This window comes from Somniosus microcephalus, unplaced genomic scaffold (assembly GCF_052327205.1).
Source record: "Somniosus microcephalus isolate GS21.2 unplaced genomic scaffold, FLI_Smic_1.0 unresolved_chr3, whole genome shotgun sequence".
Classification (NCBI taxonomy): domain Eukaryota; kingdom Metazoa; phylum Chordata; class Chondrichthyes; order Squaliformes; family Somniosidae; genus Somniosus; species Somniosus microcephalus.
Window position 1 is genome coordinate 21,321,999 of NW_028225181.1, and position 16,559 is coordinate 21,338,557.

At 61.6% G+C, this 16,559-nt stretch overlaps 1 protein-coding gene across 4 annotated transcripts in view; it reads right to left on the reverse strand.

Moving 5' to 3' along the window:
• The window catches only part of LOC147091295 (tyrosine-protein phosphatase non-receptor type 6-like), a 154,830-nt gene that overhangs the window by 67,434 nt on the left and 70,837 nt on the right, over nucleotides 1–16,559 (reverse strand). For all 4 annotated transcript variants that reach the window (XM_085976714.1, XM_085976712.1, XM_085976713.1 and 1 more), the window contains 2 exons: nucleotides 6,356–6,466; nucleotides 618–714 (listed from right to left, as the gene is read on the reverse strand). In XM_085976714.1, coding sequence (XP_085832840.1) covers nucleotides 618–714; nucleotides 6,356–6,466 — 208 coding nt within the window. The remainder of the gene's footprint in view (nucleotides 1–617; nucleotides 715–6,355; nucleotides 6,467–16,559) is intronic.

A 16,559-nucleotide genomic window follows, 5' to 3' on the forward strand; every position in this document is an offset into this window, starting at 1 on the left:
CATCAACTCATCTGAAAACATTAAACATACATCACTGTAACCGCACCTCTCAGTAACCATCAACTCATCTGAAAACATTAAACATACATCACTGTAACTGCACCTCTCAGTAACCATCAACTCATCTGAAAACATTAAACATACATCACTGTAACTGCACCTCTCAGTAACCATCAACTCATCTGAAAACATTAAACCTACTGCACCTCTCAGTAACCATCAACTCATCTGAAAACATTAAATGTACTGCACCTCTCAGTAACCATCAACTCGTCTGAAAACATTAAACATACATCACTGTAACTGCACCTCTCAGTAACCATCAACTCGTCTGAAAACATTAAACATACATCACTGTAACTGCACCTCTCAGTAACCATCAACTCATCTGAAAACATTAAACATACATCACTGTAACTGTACCTCTCAGTAACCATCAACTCGTCTGAAAACATTAAACATACATCACTGTAACTGCACCACTCAGTAACCATCAACTCGTCTGACAATCATTCCTACCTTACAAAGCTGATGTTTGCCATGCAGGTGATATCTTACACCAGCCTCCGGGCAACTAGAACTGGGTCAAGGAGTCCAGTAAAAAGAGAACAACTTACAGGGAAGGATGTTCTTGTATCGGTTTTTCGACTTGTTTTCTGGCCTCTGACCCTCGGTCCTACTTTGCTTCTTGACATCCTCCTGTTTCTGCAAGGCCTAGAGAGAGAGAGAGAGGGAATAAAATGGAAGATCTTACATTTCTATAGTACTTTTCATAACTTCAGGACGTCCCAAAGCGCTCTACAGCCAATTGAGTTCCTTTTGAAGTGTAGTCACTGTTGTAATATAGGAAATGCGGCAGCCAATTTGAGCACAGCAAGCTCCCACAAACAGTCAATGTGATCATGACCAGATATTCTGTTTTTAGTGATGTTGATTAAGGGATAAATTTGGCCAAAGGACACTAGCCAGAACTCCCCTGCTCTTCCTCCAATAGTGACTGCAGGACCTTTTACATTCACCGGACAGGGCAGATGGGGCTTAAGTTTAATATCTCTTCCGAAAGACGGCATCTCTGATACTGCAGTGCTCCCTCAGTACTGCCCCCCCGACAGTGCAGCACTCCCTCAGTACTGACCCTCCGACAGTGCAGCACTCCCTCAGTACCGACCTTCGGACAGTGCAGCACTCCCTCAGTACTGCCCCTCCGACAGAGCAGAGCTCCCTCAGTACTGCCCCTCCAACAGTGCAGCACTCCCTCAGTACTGCCCCTCCGACAGTGCAGCGCTCCCTCAGTACTGCCCCTCCGACGGTGCAGTGCTCCCTCAGTACTGCCCCTCTGACAGTGCAGCACTCCCTCAGTACTGACCCTCCGACAGTGCAGCACTCCCTCAGTACTGCCCCTCCGACATTGCAGCGCTCTCTCAGTACTGCCCCTCCGACAGTGCAGTGCTCCCTCAGTACTGCCCCTCCAACAGTGCAGCACTCCCTCAGTACTGCCCCTCCGACAGTGCAGCGCTCCCTCAGTACTGCCCCTCCGACGGTGCAGTGCTCCCTCAGTACTGCCCCTCTGACAGTGCAGCACTCCCTCAGTACTGACCCTCCGACAGTGCAGCACTCCCTCAGTACTGCCCCTCCGACAGTGCAGCGCTCCCTCAGTACTGCCCCTCCGACGGTGCAGTGCTCCCTCAGTACTGCCCCTCTGACAGTGCAGCACTCCCTCAGTACTGACCCTCCGACAGTGCAGCACTCCCTCAGTACTGCCCCTCCGACATTGCAGCGCTCTCTCAGTACTGCCCCTCCGACAGTGCAGAGCTCCCTCAGTACTGCCCCTCCAACAGTGCAGCACTCCCTCAGTACTGCCCCTCCGACAGTGCAGCGCTCCCTCAGTACTGCCCCTCTGACAGTGCAGCACTCCCTCAGTACTGACCCTCCGACAGTGCAGCACTCCCTCAGTACTGCCCCTCCGACATTGCAGCGCTCTCTCAGTACTGCCCCTCCGACAGTGCAGTGCTCCCTCAGTACTGCCCCTCTGACACTGCAGTGCTCCCTCAGTACTGACCCTCCGACAGTGCAGCACTCCCTCAGTACTGCCCCTCCGACAGTGCAGCACTCCCTCAGTACCGACCTTCGGACAGTGCAGCACTCCCTCAGTACTGCCCCTCCGACAGTGCAGAGCTCCCTCAGTACTGCCCCTCCAACAGTGCAGCACTCCCTCAGTACTGCCCCTCCGACAGTGCAGTGCTCCTTCAGTACTGCCCCTGACAGTGCAGCGCTCCTTCAGTACTGCCCCTCCAACAATGCAGCGCATCCACAGTACTGCCCCCCGACAGCGCAGCACTCCCTCAGTACTGCCCCTCCGACAGTGCAGTGCTCCCTCAGTACCGACCCTCCGACAGTGCAGCGCTCCCTTAGTACTGCCACTCTGACAGTGCAGCGCTCCCTCAGTACTGACCATCCGACAGTGCAGCACTCCCTCAGTACTGCCCCTCCGACAGTGCAGCACTCCCTCAGTACCGACCTTCGGACAGTGCAGCACTCCCTCAGTACTGCCCCTCCGACAGTGCAGAGCTCCCTCAGTACTGCCCCTCCGACAGTGCAGCACTCCCTCAGTACTGCCCCTCTGACAGTGCAGTGCTCCTTCAGTACTGCCCCTGACAGTGCAGCGCTCCTTCAGTACTGCCCCTCCAACAATGCAGCGCATCCACAGTACTGCCCCCCGACAGTGCAGCACTCCCTCAGTGCTGCCCCTCCGACAGTGCAGCGCTCCCTCAGTACCGACCCTCCGACAGTGCAGCGCTCCCTTAGTACTGCCACTCTGACAGTGCAGTGCTCCCTCAGTACTGCACCCCGACAGTGCAGCACTCCCTCAGTACTGCCCCTCCGACAGTGCAGCGCTCCCTCAGTGCTGACCTCTGACAGTGCAGCGCTCCCTTAGTACTGCCACTCTGACAGTGCAGTGCTCCCTCAGTACTGCCCCTCCAACAGTGCAGCACTCCCTCAGCACTGCCCCCCGACAGTGCAGCACTCCCTCAGTACTGCCCCTCCGACAGTGCAGCGATCACTCAGTGCTGCCCCTCCGACAGTGCAACGCTCCGTCAGTACTGCCCCTGACAGTGCAACGCTCCGTCAGTACTGCCCCTGACAGTGCAGCGCTCCCACAGTACTGCCCCTCCGACAGTCAGCGCTTCCTCAGTACTGCCCCCCGACAGTGCAGCACTCCCTCAGTAATGCCCCTCCGACAGTGCAGCGCTCGCTCAGTACTGCCCCTCCGACAGTGCAGCGCTCGCTCAGTACTGCCCCTCCGACAGTGCAGCGATCATTCAGTGCTGCCCCTCCGACAGTGCAACGCTCCGTCAGTACTGCCCCTGACAGTGCAACGCTCCGTCAGTACTGCCCCTGACAGTGCAGCGCTCCCACAGTACTGCCCCTCCGACAGTGCAGCGCTCCCTCAGTACTGCCCCCCGACAGTGCAGCACTCCCTCAGTAATGCCCCTCCGACAGTGCAGTGCTCGCTCAGTGCTGCCCCTCCGACAGTGCAGCGCTCCCTCAGTACTGCCCCCCAACAGTGCAGCACTCCCTCAGTACTGCCCCACCGACAGTGCAGCGCACCCTCAGTACTGCCCCACCGACAGTGCAGCGCTCCCTCAGCACTGCCCCTCTTACAGTGCAGCGCTCCCTCAGTACTGCCCCTCCGACAGTAAGCACTCCCACAGTACTGCTCCACCGACAGTGCAGCACTGCCTAGATTTTGTGCGGTACTGAACCCCACACAAAGCAGGAAGGGCCCCTGGGTTAGGGAGGGGGTGAATCAGCCCGGGTTCCTGCTCCTGATCCCTGTCCAGTGACCCCTGGGTTAGGGAGGGGGTGAATCAGCCCGGGTTCCTGCTCCTGATCCCTGTCCAGTGACCCCTGGGTTAGGGAGGGGGTGAATCAGCCCGGGTTCCTGCTCCTGATCCCTATCCAGTGACCCCTGGGTTAGGGAGGGGGTGAATCAGCCCGGGTTCCTGCTCCTGATCCCTGTCCAATGACCCCTGGGTTAGGGAGGGGGTGAATCAGCCCGGGTTCCTGCTCCTGATCCCTGTCCAGTGACCCCTGGGTTAGGGAGGGGGGTGAATCAGCCCGGGTTCCTGCTCCTGATCCCTGTCTAGTGACCCCTGGGTTAGGGAGGGGGTGAATCAGCCCGGGTTCCTGCTCCTGATCTCTGTCCAGTGACCCCTGGGTTAGGGAGGGGGTGAATCAGCCCGGGTTCCTGCTCCTGATCTCTGTCCAGTGACCCCTGGGTTAGGGAGGGGGTGAATCAGCCCGGGTTCCTGCTCCTGATCCCTGTCCAGTGACCCCTGGGTTAGGGAGGGGGTGAATCAACCTGGGTTCCTGCTCCTGATCCCTGTCCAGTGATCCCTGGGTTAGATAGGGGTGAATCAGCCCGGGCTCCTGCTCCTAATCCCTGTCCAGTGACCCCTGGATTAGGGAGGGGGTGAATCAGCCCGGGTTCCTGCTCCTGATCCCTGTCCAGTGACCCCTGGCTTAGGGAGCGGGTGAATCAGCCCGGGTTCCTGCTCCTGATCCCTGTCCAGTGACCCCTGGGTTAGGGAGGAGGGTGAATCAGCCCGGGTTCCTGCTCCTGATCCCTGTCCAGTGACCCCTGGGTGAGTGAGGGAGTGAATCAGCCCGGGTTCCTGCTCCTGATCCCTGTCCAGTGACCCTGAGTTAGGGAGGGGGTGAATCAGCCCGGGTTCCTGCTCCTGATCCCTGTCCAGTGACCCCCGGATTAGGGAAGGGGTGAATCAGCCCGGGTTCCTGCTCCTGATCCCTGTCCAGTGACCCAGGGTTAGGGAGGGGGTGAATCAGCCCGGGTTCCTGCTCCTGATCCCTGTCCAGTGACCCTGGGTTAGGGAGGGGGTGAATCAGCCCGGGTTCCTGCTCCTGATCCCTGTCCAGTGACCCCTGGGTTAGGGAGGGGGTGAATCAGCCCGGGTTCCTGCTCCTGATCCCTGTCCAGCGACCCCTGGGTTAGGGAGGGGGTGAATCAGCCCGGGTTCCTGCTCCTGATCCCTGTCCAGTGACCCCTGGGTTAGGGAGGAGGGTGAATCAGCCCGGGTTCCTGCTCCTGATCCCTGTCCAGTGACCCCTGGGTTAGGGAGAGGGTGAATCAGCCCGGGTTCCTGCTCCTGATCGCTGTCCAGTGACCCCTGGATCAGGGAGGGTGTGAATCAGCCCGGGTTCCTGCTCCAGATCCCTGTCCAGTGACCCCTGGGTTAGGGAGGGGGTGAATCAGCCCGGGTTCCTGCTCCCGATCCCTGTCCAGTGACCCCTGGGTTAGGGAGGTGGTGAATCAGCCCGGGTTCCTGCTCCCGATCCCTGTCCAGTGACCCCTGGGTTAGGGAGGGTGTGAATCAGCCCGGGTTCCTGCTCCCGATCCCTGTCCAGTGACCCCTGGGTTAGGGAGGGGGTGAATCAGCCCGGGTTCCTGCTCCTGATCCCTGTCCAGTGACCCCTGGGTTAGGGAGGGGGTGAATCAGCCGGGGTTCCTGCTCCTGATCCCTGTCCAGTGACCCCTGGGTTAGGGAGGGGGTGAATCAGTCCGGGTTCCTGCTCCTGATCCCTGTCCAGTGACCCCTGGGTTAGGGAGGGGGTGAATCAGCCCGGGTTCCTGCTCCTGATCCCTGTCCAGTGACCCCTGGGTTCGGGAGGGTTTGAATCAGCCCGGGTTCCTGCTCCTGATCCCTGTCCAGTGACCCCTGGGTTAGGGAGGGGGTGAGTCAGCCCGGGTTCCTGCTCCTGATCCCTGTCCAGTGACCCCTGGGTTAGGGAGGGTGTGAATCAGTCCGGGTTCCTGCTCCTGATCCCTGTCCAGTGACCCCTGGGTTAGGGAGGGGGGTGAATCAGCCCGGGTTCCTGCTACTGATCCCTGTCCAGTGATCCCTAGGTTAGGGAGGGGGTGAATCAGCCTGGGTTCCTGCTCCTGATCCCTGTCCTGTGACCCTGGGTTAGGGAGGGGGTGAATCAGCCCGGGTTCCTGCTCCTGATCCCTGTCCAGTGACCCATGGGTCAGGGAGGGGGGGTGAATCTGCCTGGGTTCCTGCTCCTGATACCTCCAGTGACCCCCGAAAGTGTGTATGGGTTTGGGTCGCCGCTGAGATGCCACCTTCATGGTCGAATATCCTGCTGACACTTGGTGCCTGGTGGCCAGACATGAAGAATGGGGGTGAAGAAACAGGGGGCGGTCGATGCCTGTGGAACCCTTCCCCCAGCGAGAGTCAGCGTTCCTGGTGAGGGGGCCGGTCGGAAAATGAGGCCGAAAAATGCAAGAGGGTCAATGGTGAGAGGTGAGAGGTGAATGGTGAGAGGTTCTTACATCAAACTCTTCCCAGAATCCTCCTTTTGCCACCTCTGGGTTTTCAGTCTTGTTCAGTTCCTGCACACGGTTTTCAATGTCTGCGGCGTTGATACGTGTCGCGTAGTAAGGCTGTGAAACAGAGAAAGCCAGAGAGAGAAAGACACAGAGAGACGGGGAGTGAGAGACGGGGAGAGAGAGAGAGGGGAAGAGAGAGAGGGGGAGAGAGAGAGAGGGGGAGAGAGAGGGGGGGAGCGAAAGAGGAAGGGAAAGATAGACAGAGACAGAGAAAGGGAATGAGAGAGACAGAGAGAGAGAGAGAGGCAGAAAGAGAAAGGGGAGAGAAAGAGAGTGTGATGAAATCAACTTCAATGTCATTTCACACTCCTGTATCTGGGGAGGTCCCTCTAACCCCCTCACTCACACTCCTGTATCTGGAGACGTCCCTCTAACCTTTCTCTCACACTCCTGTATCTGGTGAGGTCTCTCTAACCCCTCTCTCACACTCCTGTATCTGGGGATGTCCCTCTAACCCCCTCACTCACACTCCTGTATCTGGAGACGTCCCTCTAACCCCTCTCTCACACTCCTGCATCTGGGGAGGTCCCTCTAACCCACTCTCTCACACTCCTGTATCTGGGGAGGTCTCTCTAACCCCCTCTCTCACACTCCGGTATCTGGGGAGGTCGCTCTAACCCCTCTCTCACACTCCTGTATCTGGGGAGGTCCCACTAACCCCTCTCTCACACTCCTGTATCTGGGGAGGTCTCTCTAACCCCTCTCTCACACTCCTCTTTCTGGGGAGATCCCTCTAACCCCCTCTCTCACACTCCTGAATCTGGGCAGGTCTCTCTAAACCCTCTCTCACACTCCTGTATCTGGGGAGGTCCCACTAACCCCTCTCTCACACTCCTGTATCTGGGGAGGTCTCTCTAACCCCTCTCTCACACTCCTCTTTCTGGGGAGATCCCTCTAACCCCCTCTCTCACACTCCTGAATCTGGGCAGGTCTCTCTAACCCCTCTCTCACACTCCTTTATCTGGGGAGGCCCCTCTAACCCCTCTCTCACACTCCCGTATCTGGGGAGGTCCCTCTAACCCCCTCTCTCACACTCCTGTATCTGGGAAAGTCCTTCTAACCCCTCTTTCACATTCCTGTACCTGGGGAGGATCTCTAACCCCTCTCTCACACTCCTGTATCTCGGGAGGTCTCTCTAACCCCCTCTCCCACACTCCTGTATCTGGGGAGGTCTCTCTAACACCCTCTCTCACACTCCTGTATCTGGGGAGGTCTCTCTAACCCCTCTCTCACACTCCTGTATCTGGGGATGTCTCTCCAACCCCTCTCTCGCACTCCTGTATCTGGGAGGTTACTCTAACCCCCTCTCTCACAGGTGTGAGCTCAGTCACTGTGGGGGGGGGGGAGGGGTCAGGTGTGACCTCAGTCACTGTGGGGGTGGGGGGTGCGGTCAGGTGTGACCTCAGTCACTGTGGGGGTGGGGGGTGCGGTCAGGTGTGACCTCAGTCACTGTGGGGGTGGGGGGGGTGCGGTCAGGTGTGACCTCAGTCACTGTGGAGGGGGGGAAGGGGTCAGGTGTGACCTCAGTCACTGTGGGGGGGGTCAGGTGTGACCTCAGTCACTGTGGGGGGGTGGGTCTGGTGTGACCTCAGTCACTGTGGGGGGGGGTGCGGTCAGGTGTGACCTCAGTCACTGTGGAGGGGGGGAAGGGGTCAGGTGTGACCTCAGTCACTGTGGGGGGGGTCAGGTGTGACCTCAGTCACTGTGGGGGTGGGGGGAGGGGTCAGGTGTGACCTCAGTCACTGTGGGGGGGGAGGGGTCAGGTGTGACCTCAGTCACTGTGGGAGGGAGAGGTCAGGTGTGACATCAGTCACTGTGGGGGGGGAGGGGTCAGGTGTGACCTCAGTCACTGTGGGGGGGGAGGGGTCAGGTGTGACCTCAGTCACTGTGGGGGGGGGAGAGGTCAGGTGTGACCTCAGTCACTGTCGGGGGGGGAGTTGTCAGGTGTGACCTCAGTCACTGTGGGGGGGGAGGGGTCAGGTGTGACCTCAGTCACTGTGGGGGGGGAGGGGTCACGTGTGACCTCAGTCACTGTGGGGGGGGAGGGGTCAGGTGTGACCTCAGTCACTGTGGGGGGGGAGGGGTCAGGTGTGACCTCAGTCACTATGTGGGGGGGAGTGGTCAGGTGTGACCTCAGTCACTGTGTGGGTGGGAGGGGTCAGGTGTGACCTCAGTCACTGTGGGGGTGGGGGGGGTGCGGTCAGGTGTGACCTCAGTCACTGTGGAGGGGGGGAAGGGGTCAGGTGTGACCTCAGTCACTGTGGGGGGGGTCAGGTGTGACCTCAGTCACTGTGGGGGGGTGGGTCTGGTGTGACCTCAGTCACTGTGGGGGGGGGTGCGGTCAGGTGTGACCTCAGTCACTGTGGAGGGGGGGAAGGGGTCAGGTGTGACCTCAGTCACTGTGGGGGGGGTCAGGTGTGACCTCAGTCACTGTGGGGGTGGGGGGAGGGGTCAGGTGTGACCTCAGTCACTGTGGGGGGGGAGGGGTCAGGTGTGACCTCAGTCACTGTGGGAGGGAGAGGTCAGGTGTGACATCAGTCACTGTGGGGGGGGAGGGGTCAGGTGTGACCTCAGTCACTGTGGGGGGGGAGGGGTCAGGTGTGACCTCAGTCACTGTGGGGGGGGGAGAGGTCAGGTGTGACCTCAGTCACTGTCGGGGGGGGAGTTGTCAGGTGTGACCTCAGTCACTGTGGGGGGGGAGGGGTCAGGTGTGACCTCAGTCACTGTGGGGGGGGAGGGGTCACGTGTGACCTCAGTCACTGTGGGGGGGGAGGGGTCAGGTGTGACCTCAGTCACTGTGGGGGGGGAGGGGTCAGGTGTGACCTCAGTCACTATGTGGGGGGGAGTGGTCAGGTGTGACCTCAGTCACTGTGTGGGTGGGAGGGGTCAGGTGTGACCTCAGTCACTGTGGGGGGGAGGGGTCAGGTGTGACCTCAGTCACTGTAGGGGGGGGAGGGGTCAGGTGTGACCTCAGTCAATGTGGGGGGGGGAGGGGTCAGGTGTGACCTCAGTCACTGTGGGGGGGGGAGGGGTCAGGTGTGACCTCAATCACTGTGGGGGGGAGGGGTCAGGTGTGACCTCAGTCACTGTGGGGGGTGCGGGGGAGGGGTCAGGTGTGACATCAGTCACTGTGGGGGGGGTCAGGTGTGACCTCAGTCACTGTGGGGGGGGCATCAGGTGTGACCTCAGTCACTGTGGGGGGGGGAGGGGTCAGGTGTGGCCTCAGTCATTGTGGGGGGGCGGGAGAGGGGTCAGGTGTGACCTCAGTCACTGTGGGGGGGGGGAGGGGTCATGTGTGACCTCCGTCACTGTGGGGGGGGAGGGGTCAGGTGGGACCTCAGTCACTGTGGGGGGGGAGGGGTCAGGTGTGACCTCAGTCACTGTGGGGGGGGAGGGGTCAGGTGTGACCTCAGTCACTGTGGGGGGGTGAGGGGGCAGGTGTGACCTCAGTCACTGTGGGGGGGGGGGGTCAGGTGTGACCTCAGTCACTGTGGGGGGGGAGGGGTCACTCAGTCACTGTGGGAGGGGGGAGGGATCAGGTGCGACCTCAGTCACTGTGGGGGGGGAGGGGTCAGGTGTGACCTCAGTCAATGTGGGGGGGGAGGGGTCAGGTGTGACCTCAGTCACTGTGGGGGGGGGAGGTGTCAGGTGTGACCTCAGTCACATTGGGGGGGAGGGGTCAGGTGTGACCTCAGTCACTGTGTGGGGGGGGAGGGGTCAGGTGTGACTTCAGTCACTGTGGGGGGGGGAGGGTTCAGGTGTGACCTCAGTCACTGTGGGGGGGGGAGGGTTCAGGTGTGACCTCAGTCACTGTGGGGGGGGAGGGGTCAGGTGTGACATCAGTCACTGTGGGGGAGGGAGGGGTCAGGTGTGACCTCAGTCACTGTGGGGGGGAGGGGTCAGGTGTGACTTCAGTCACTGTGGGGGGGGAGGGGTCAGGTTTGACCTCAGTCACTGTGGGGGGGAGGGGCCAGGTGTGACTTCAGTCACTGTGGGGGGGGGAGGGGTCAGGTGTGACCTCAGTCACTGTGGGGGGGGGGGGGAGGGGTCAGGTGTGACCTCAGTCACTGTGGGTGGGGGAGGGGTCAGGTGTGACCTCAGTCACTGTGTGGGGGAGGGGTCAGGTGTGACCTCAGTCACTGTGGGGGGGGAGGGGTCAAGTGTGACCTCAGTCACTGTAGGGGAGGGAGGGGTCAGGTGTGACCTCAGTAACTGTGGGGGGGGGAGGGGTCAGGTGTGACCTCAGTCACTGTGGGGGGGGAGGGGTCAGGTGTGACTTCAGTCACTGTGGGGGGGGAGGGGTCAGGTTTGACCTCAGTCACTGTGGGGGGGAGGGGTCAGGTGTGACCTCAGTCACTGTGTGGGGGGGGAGGGGTCAGGTGTGAACACAGTCACTGTGGGGGGGAGGGGTCAGGTGTGACCTCAGTCACTGTGGGGGGGGAGGGGTCAGGTGTGACCTCAGTCACTGTGGGTGGGGGAGGGGTCAGGTGTGACCTCAGTCACTGTGGGTGGGGGAGGGGTCAGGTGTGACCTCAGTCACTGTGGGGGTACGGAGGGGTCAGGTGTGACCTCAGTCACTGTGGGGGGGAGGGTTCAGGTGTGACTTCAGTCACTGTGGGGGGGGTGAGGTGTCAGGTGTGACCTCAGTCACTGTGGGGGGGGAGGGGTCAGGTGTGACCTCAGTCACTGTGGGTGGGGGAGGGGTCAGGTGTGACCTCAGTCACTGTGTGGGGGGGGGAGGGGTCAGGTGTGAACTCAGTCACTGTGGGGGGGAGGGTTCAGGTGTGACCTCAGTCACTGTGTGGGTGGGAGGGGTCAGGTGTGACCTCAGTCACTGTGGGGGGGGAGGGGTCAGGTGTGACCTCAGTCACTGTGGGTGGGGGAGGGGTCAGGTGTGACCTCAGTCACTGTGGGGGAGGGAGGGGTCAGGTGTGACCTCAGTAACTGTGGGGGGGGGGAGGGGTCAGGTGTGACCTCAGTCACTGTGGGGGGGGCATCAGGTGTGACCTCAGTCACTGTGGGGGGGGAGGGGACAGGTGTGGCCTCAGTCATTGTGGGGGGGCGGGAGAGGGGTCAGGTGTGACCTCAGTCACTGTGGGGGGGGCGGGGGAGGGGTCAGGTGTGACCTCAGTCACTGTGGGGGGGGAGGGGTCAGGTGTGACCTCAGTCACTGTGGGGGGGGAGGGGTCAGGTGTGACCTCAGTCACTGTGGGGGGGGGAGGGGTCAGGTGTGACCTCAGTCACTGTGGGGGGGTGAGGGGGCAGGTGTGACCTCAGTCACTGTGGGGGGGGGGGTCAGGTGTGACCTCAGTCACTGTGGGGGGGGAGGGGTCACTCAGTCACTGTGGGGGGGGGGGAGGGATCAGGTGTGACCTCAGTCACTGTGGGGGGGGGAGGGGTCAGGTGTGACCTCAGTCAATGTGGGGGGGGAGGGGTCAGGTGTGACCTCAGTCACTGTGGGGGGGAGGGGTCAGGTGTGACCTCAGTCACTGTGGGGGGGGAGGGGTCAGGTGTGACCTCAGTCACTGTGGGGGGGGGAGGGGTCAGGTGTGACCTCAGTCACTGTGGGGGGGGGAGGGGTCAGGTGTGACCTCAGTCACTGTGGGGGGGGGAGGGGTCAGGTGTGACCTCAGTCACTGTGTGGGGGGAGAGGTCAGGTGTGACATCAGTCACTGTGGGGGGGGGGAGGGTTCAGGTGTGACCTCAGTCACTGTGTGGGGGGAGGGGTCAGGTGTGACCTCAGTCACTGTGGGAGGGGGAGGGGTCAGGTTTGACCTCAGTCATTGTGGGGGGGGATCAGGTGTGACCTCAGTCACTGTGGGGGGGAGGGGTCAGGTGTGACCTCAGTCACTGTGTGGGGGGGAGGGGTCAGGTGTGACCTCAGTCACTGTGTGGGGGGGAGGGGTCAGGTGTGACCTCAGTCAATGTGGGGGGGGAGGGGTCAGGTGGGACCTCAGTCACTGTGGGGGGGGAGGTGTCAGGTGTGACCTCAGTCACTGTGGGGGGGGAGGTGTCAGGTGTGACCTCAGTCACTGTGTGGGGGGGGAGGGGTCAGGTGTGACCTCAGTCACTGTGGGGGGGGGGAGGGGTCAGGTGTGACCTCAGTCACTGTGGGGGGGGAGGGGTCAGGTGTGACCTCAGTCACTGTGGGGGGGGAGGGGTCAGGTGTGACCTCAGTCACTGTGGGGGGCTGGGGTAGGGTTCAGGTGTGACCTCAGTCACTGTGGGTGGGGGAGGGGTCAGGTGTGACCTCAGTCACTGTGGGGGGGGAGGGGTCAGGTGTGACCTCAGTCACTGTGGGGGTACGGAGGGGTCAGGTGTGACCTCAGTCACTGTGGGGGGGGCGAGGGGTCAGGTGTGACCTCAGTCACTGTGGGGGCGGGCGGGAGGGGTCAGGTGTGACCTCAGTCACTGTGGGGGGGGAGGGGTCAGGTGTGACCTCAGTCACTGTGGGGGGGGAGGGGTCAGGTGTGACCTCAGTCACTGTGGGGGGGGGGAGGGGTCAGGTGTGACCTCAGTCACTGTGGGGGGGAGGGGTCAGGTGTGACCTCAGTCACTGTGGGGGGGTGAGGGGTCAGGTGTGACCTCAGTCACTGTGGGGGAGTCAGGTGTGACCTCAGTCACTTTGGGGGGGGGGGAGGGGTCAGGTGTGACCTCAGTCACTGTGGGGGGGGGAGGGGTCAGGTGTGACCTCAGTCACTGTGGTGGGGGGAGGGGTCAGGTGTGACCTCAGTCACTATGGGGGGGAGGGGTCAGGTGTGACCTCAGTCACTGTGGGGGGGAGGGGTCAGGTGTGACCTCAGTCACTGTGGGGGGGGGAGGGGTCAGGTGTGACCTCAGTCACTGTGGGGGGGGAGGGGCCAGGTGTGACCTCAGTCACTGTGGGGGGGGGGAGGGGTCAGGTGTGACCTCAGTCACTGTGGTGGGGGGAGGGGTCAGGTGTGACCTCAGTCACTATGGGGGGGGAGGGGTCAGGTGTGACCTCAGTCCACAGTCACTGTGTGGTGGGGGGGAGGGGTCAGGTTTGACCTCAGTCACTGTGTGGTGGGGGGAGGGGTCAGGTGTGACCTCAGTCACTGTGGGGGGGGAGGGGCCAGGTGTGACCTCAGTCACTGTGGGGGGGGGAGGGGTCAGGTGTGACCTCAGTCACTGTGGTGGGGGGAGGGGTCAGGTGTGACCTCAGTCACTATGGGGGGGAGGGGTCAGGTGTGACCTCAGTCCTCAGTCACTGTGTGGTGGGGGGAGGGGTCAGGTTTGACCTCAGTCACTGTGTGGTGGGGGGAGGGGTCAGGTGTGACCTCAGTCACTGTGGGGGTGAGGGGTCAGGTGTGACATCAGTTACTGTGGGGGGGGAGGGGTCAGGTGTGACCTCAGTCACTGTGGGGGTGAGGGGTCAGGTGTGACATCAGTTACTGTGGGGGGGGAGGGGTCAGGTGTGACCTCAGTCACTGTGTGGTGGGGGGAGGGGCCAGGTGTGACCTCAGTCACTGTGGGGTGGGGGAGGGGTCAGGTGTGACCTCAGTCACTGTGGTGGGGGGAGGGGTCAGGTGTGACCTCAGTCACTGTGGTGGGGGGAGGGGTCAGGTGTGACCTCAGTCACTATGCGGGGGGGAGGGGTCAGGTGTGACCTCAGTCCTCAGTCACTGTGTGGTGGGGGGAGGGGTCAGGTTTGACCTCAGTCACTTTGTGGTGGGGGGAGGGGTCAGGTGTGACCTCAGTCACTGTGGGGGGGGGGGGAGAGGTCAGGTGTGACCTCAGTTACTGTGTGGTGGGGGGAGGGGCCAGGTGTGACCTCAGTCACTGTGTGGTGGGGGGGAGAGGTCAGGTGTGACCTCAGTCACTGTGTGGTGGGGGGAGAGGTCAGGTGTGACCTCAGTCACTGTGTGGTGGGGGGGAGGGGTCAGGTTTGACCTCAGTCACTGTGGTGGGGGGAGGGGTCAGGTTTGACCTCAGTCACTGTGTGGTGGGGGGAGGGGTCAGGTGTGACCTCAGTCACTGTGTGGTGGGGGGAGGGGTCAGGTTTGACCTCAGTCACTGTGTGGTGGGGGGAGGAGTCAGGTGTGACCTCAGTCACTGTGTGGTGGGGGGAGGGGTCAGGTGTGACCTCAGTCACTGTGTGGTGGGGTGGAGGGGTCAGGTGTGACCTCAGTCACTGTGTGGTGGGGGGGAGGGGTCAGGTGTGACCTCAGTCACTGTGGTGGGGGGAGGGGTCAGGTGTGACCTCAGTCACTGTGGTGGGGGGAGGGGTCTGGTGTGACCTCAGTCACTGTGGTGGGGGGAGGGGTCAGGTGTGACCTCAGTCACTGTGTGGTGGGGGGAGGGGTCAGGTGTGACCTCAGTCACTATGGGGGGGGAGGGGTCAGGTGTGACCTCAGTCCTCAGTCACTGTGTGGTGGGGGGAGGGGTCAGGTTTGACCTCAGTCACTGTGTGGTGGGGGGAGGGGTCAGGTTTGACCTCAGTCACTGTGTGGTGGGGGGAGGGGTCAGGTTTGACCTCAGTCACTGTGGTGGGGGGAGGGTTCAGGTGTGACCTCAGTCACTGTGGTGGGGGGAGGGGTCAGGTGTGACCTCAGTCCTCAGTCACTGTGTGGTGGGGGGGAGGGGTCAGGTGTGACCTCAGTCACTGTGTGGTGGGGGAGGGGTCAGGTGTGACCTCAGTCACTGTGGTGGGGGGAGGGGTCAGGTGTGACCTCAGTCCTCAGTCACTGTGTGGTGGGGGGGAGGGGTCAGGTGTGACCTCAGTCACTGTGTGGTGGGGGAGGGGTCAGGTGTGACCTCAGTCACTGTGTGGTGGGGGGAGGGGTCAGGTGTGACCTCAGTCACTGTGTGGTGGGGGAGGGGTCAGGTGTGACCTCAGTCACTGTGTGGTGGGGGGAGGGGTCAGGTGTGACCTCAGTCACTGTGTGGTGGGGGGGAGGGGTCAGGTTTGACCTCAGTCACTGTGTGGGGGGGGAGGGGTCAGGTGTGAACTCAGTCACTGTGGGTGGGGGAGGGGTCAGGTGTGACCTCAGTCACTGTGTGGTGGGGGGAGGGGTCAGGTTTGACCTCAGTCACTGTGTGGTGGGGGGAGGGGTCAGTTGTGACCTCAGTCACTGTGTGGGGGGGGAGGGGTCAGGTGTGACCTCAGTCACTGTGTGGTGGGGGGAGGGGTCAGGTTTGACCTCAGTCACTGTGTGGTGGGGGGATGGGTCAGGTGTGACCTCAGTCACTGTGGGTGAGGGGGGAGGGGTCAGGTTTGACCTCAGTCACTGTGGGGGGGGGAGGTTTCAGGTTTGACCTCAGTCACTGTGTGGTGGGGGGAGGGGTCAGGTTTGACCTCAGTCACTGTGTGGTGGGGGGAGGGGTCAGGTTTGACCTCAGTCACTGTGGGTGAGGGGGGAGGGGTCAGGTGTGACCTCAGTCACTGTGGTGGGGGGGGAGGGGTCAGGTTTGACCTCAGTCACTGGTGGGGGGGGGAGGTTTCAGGTGTGACCTCAGTCACTGTGGTGGGGGGAGGGGTCAGGTGTGACCTCAGTCCTCAGTCACTGTGTGGTGGGGGGAGGGGTCAGGTGTGACCTCAGTCCTCAGTCACTGTGTGGTGGGGGGGAGGGGTCAGGTTTGACCTCAGTCACTGTGGGGGGGAGGGGTCAGGTTTGACCTCAGTCACTGTGGTGGGGGGAGGGGTCAGGTGTGACCTCAGTCACTGTGTGGTGGGGGGAGGGGTCAGGTGTGACCTCAGTCACTGTGGTGGGGGGAGGGGTCAGGTGTGACCTCAGTCACTGTGGGGGGGGAGGGGTCAGGTGTGACCTCAGTCACTGTTTGGTGGGGGGAGGGGTCAGGTTTGACCTCAGTCACTGTGTGGTGGGGGGAGGGGTCAGGTTTGACCTCAGTCACTGTGTGGTGGGGGGAGGGGTCAGGTTTGACCTCAGTCACTGTGTGGTGGGGGGAGGGTTCAGGTGTGACCTCAGTCACTGTGGGTGAGGGGAGGGGTCAGGTGTGACCTCAGTCACTGTGTGGTGGGGGGAGGGGTCAGGTGTGACCTCAGTCACTGTGTGGTGGGGGGAGGGGTCAGGTGTGACCTCAGTCCTCAGTCACTGTGTGGTGGGGGGGAGGGGTCAGGTGTGACCTCAGTCACTGTGTGGTGGGGGAGGGGTCAGGTGTGACCTCA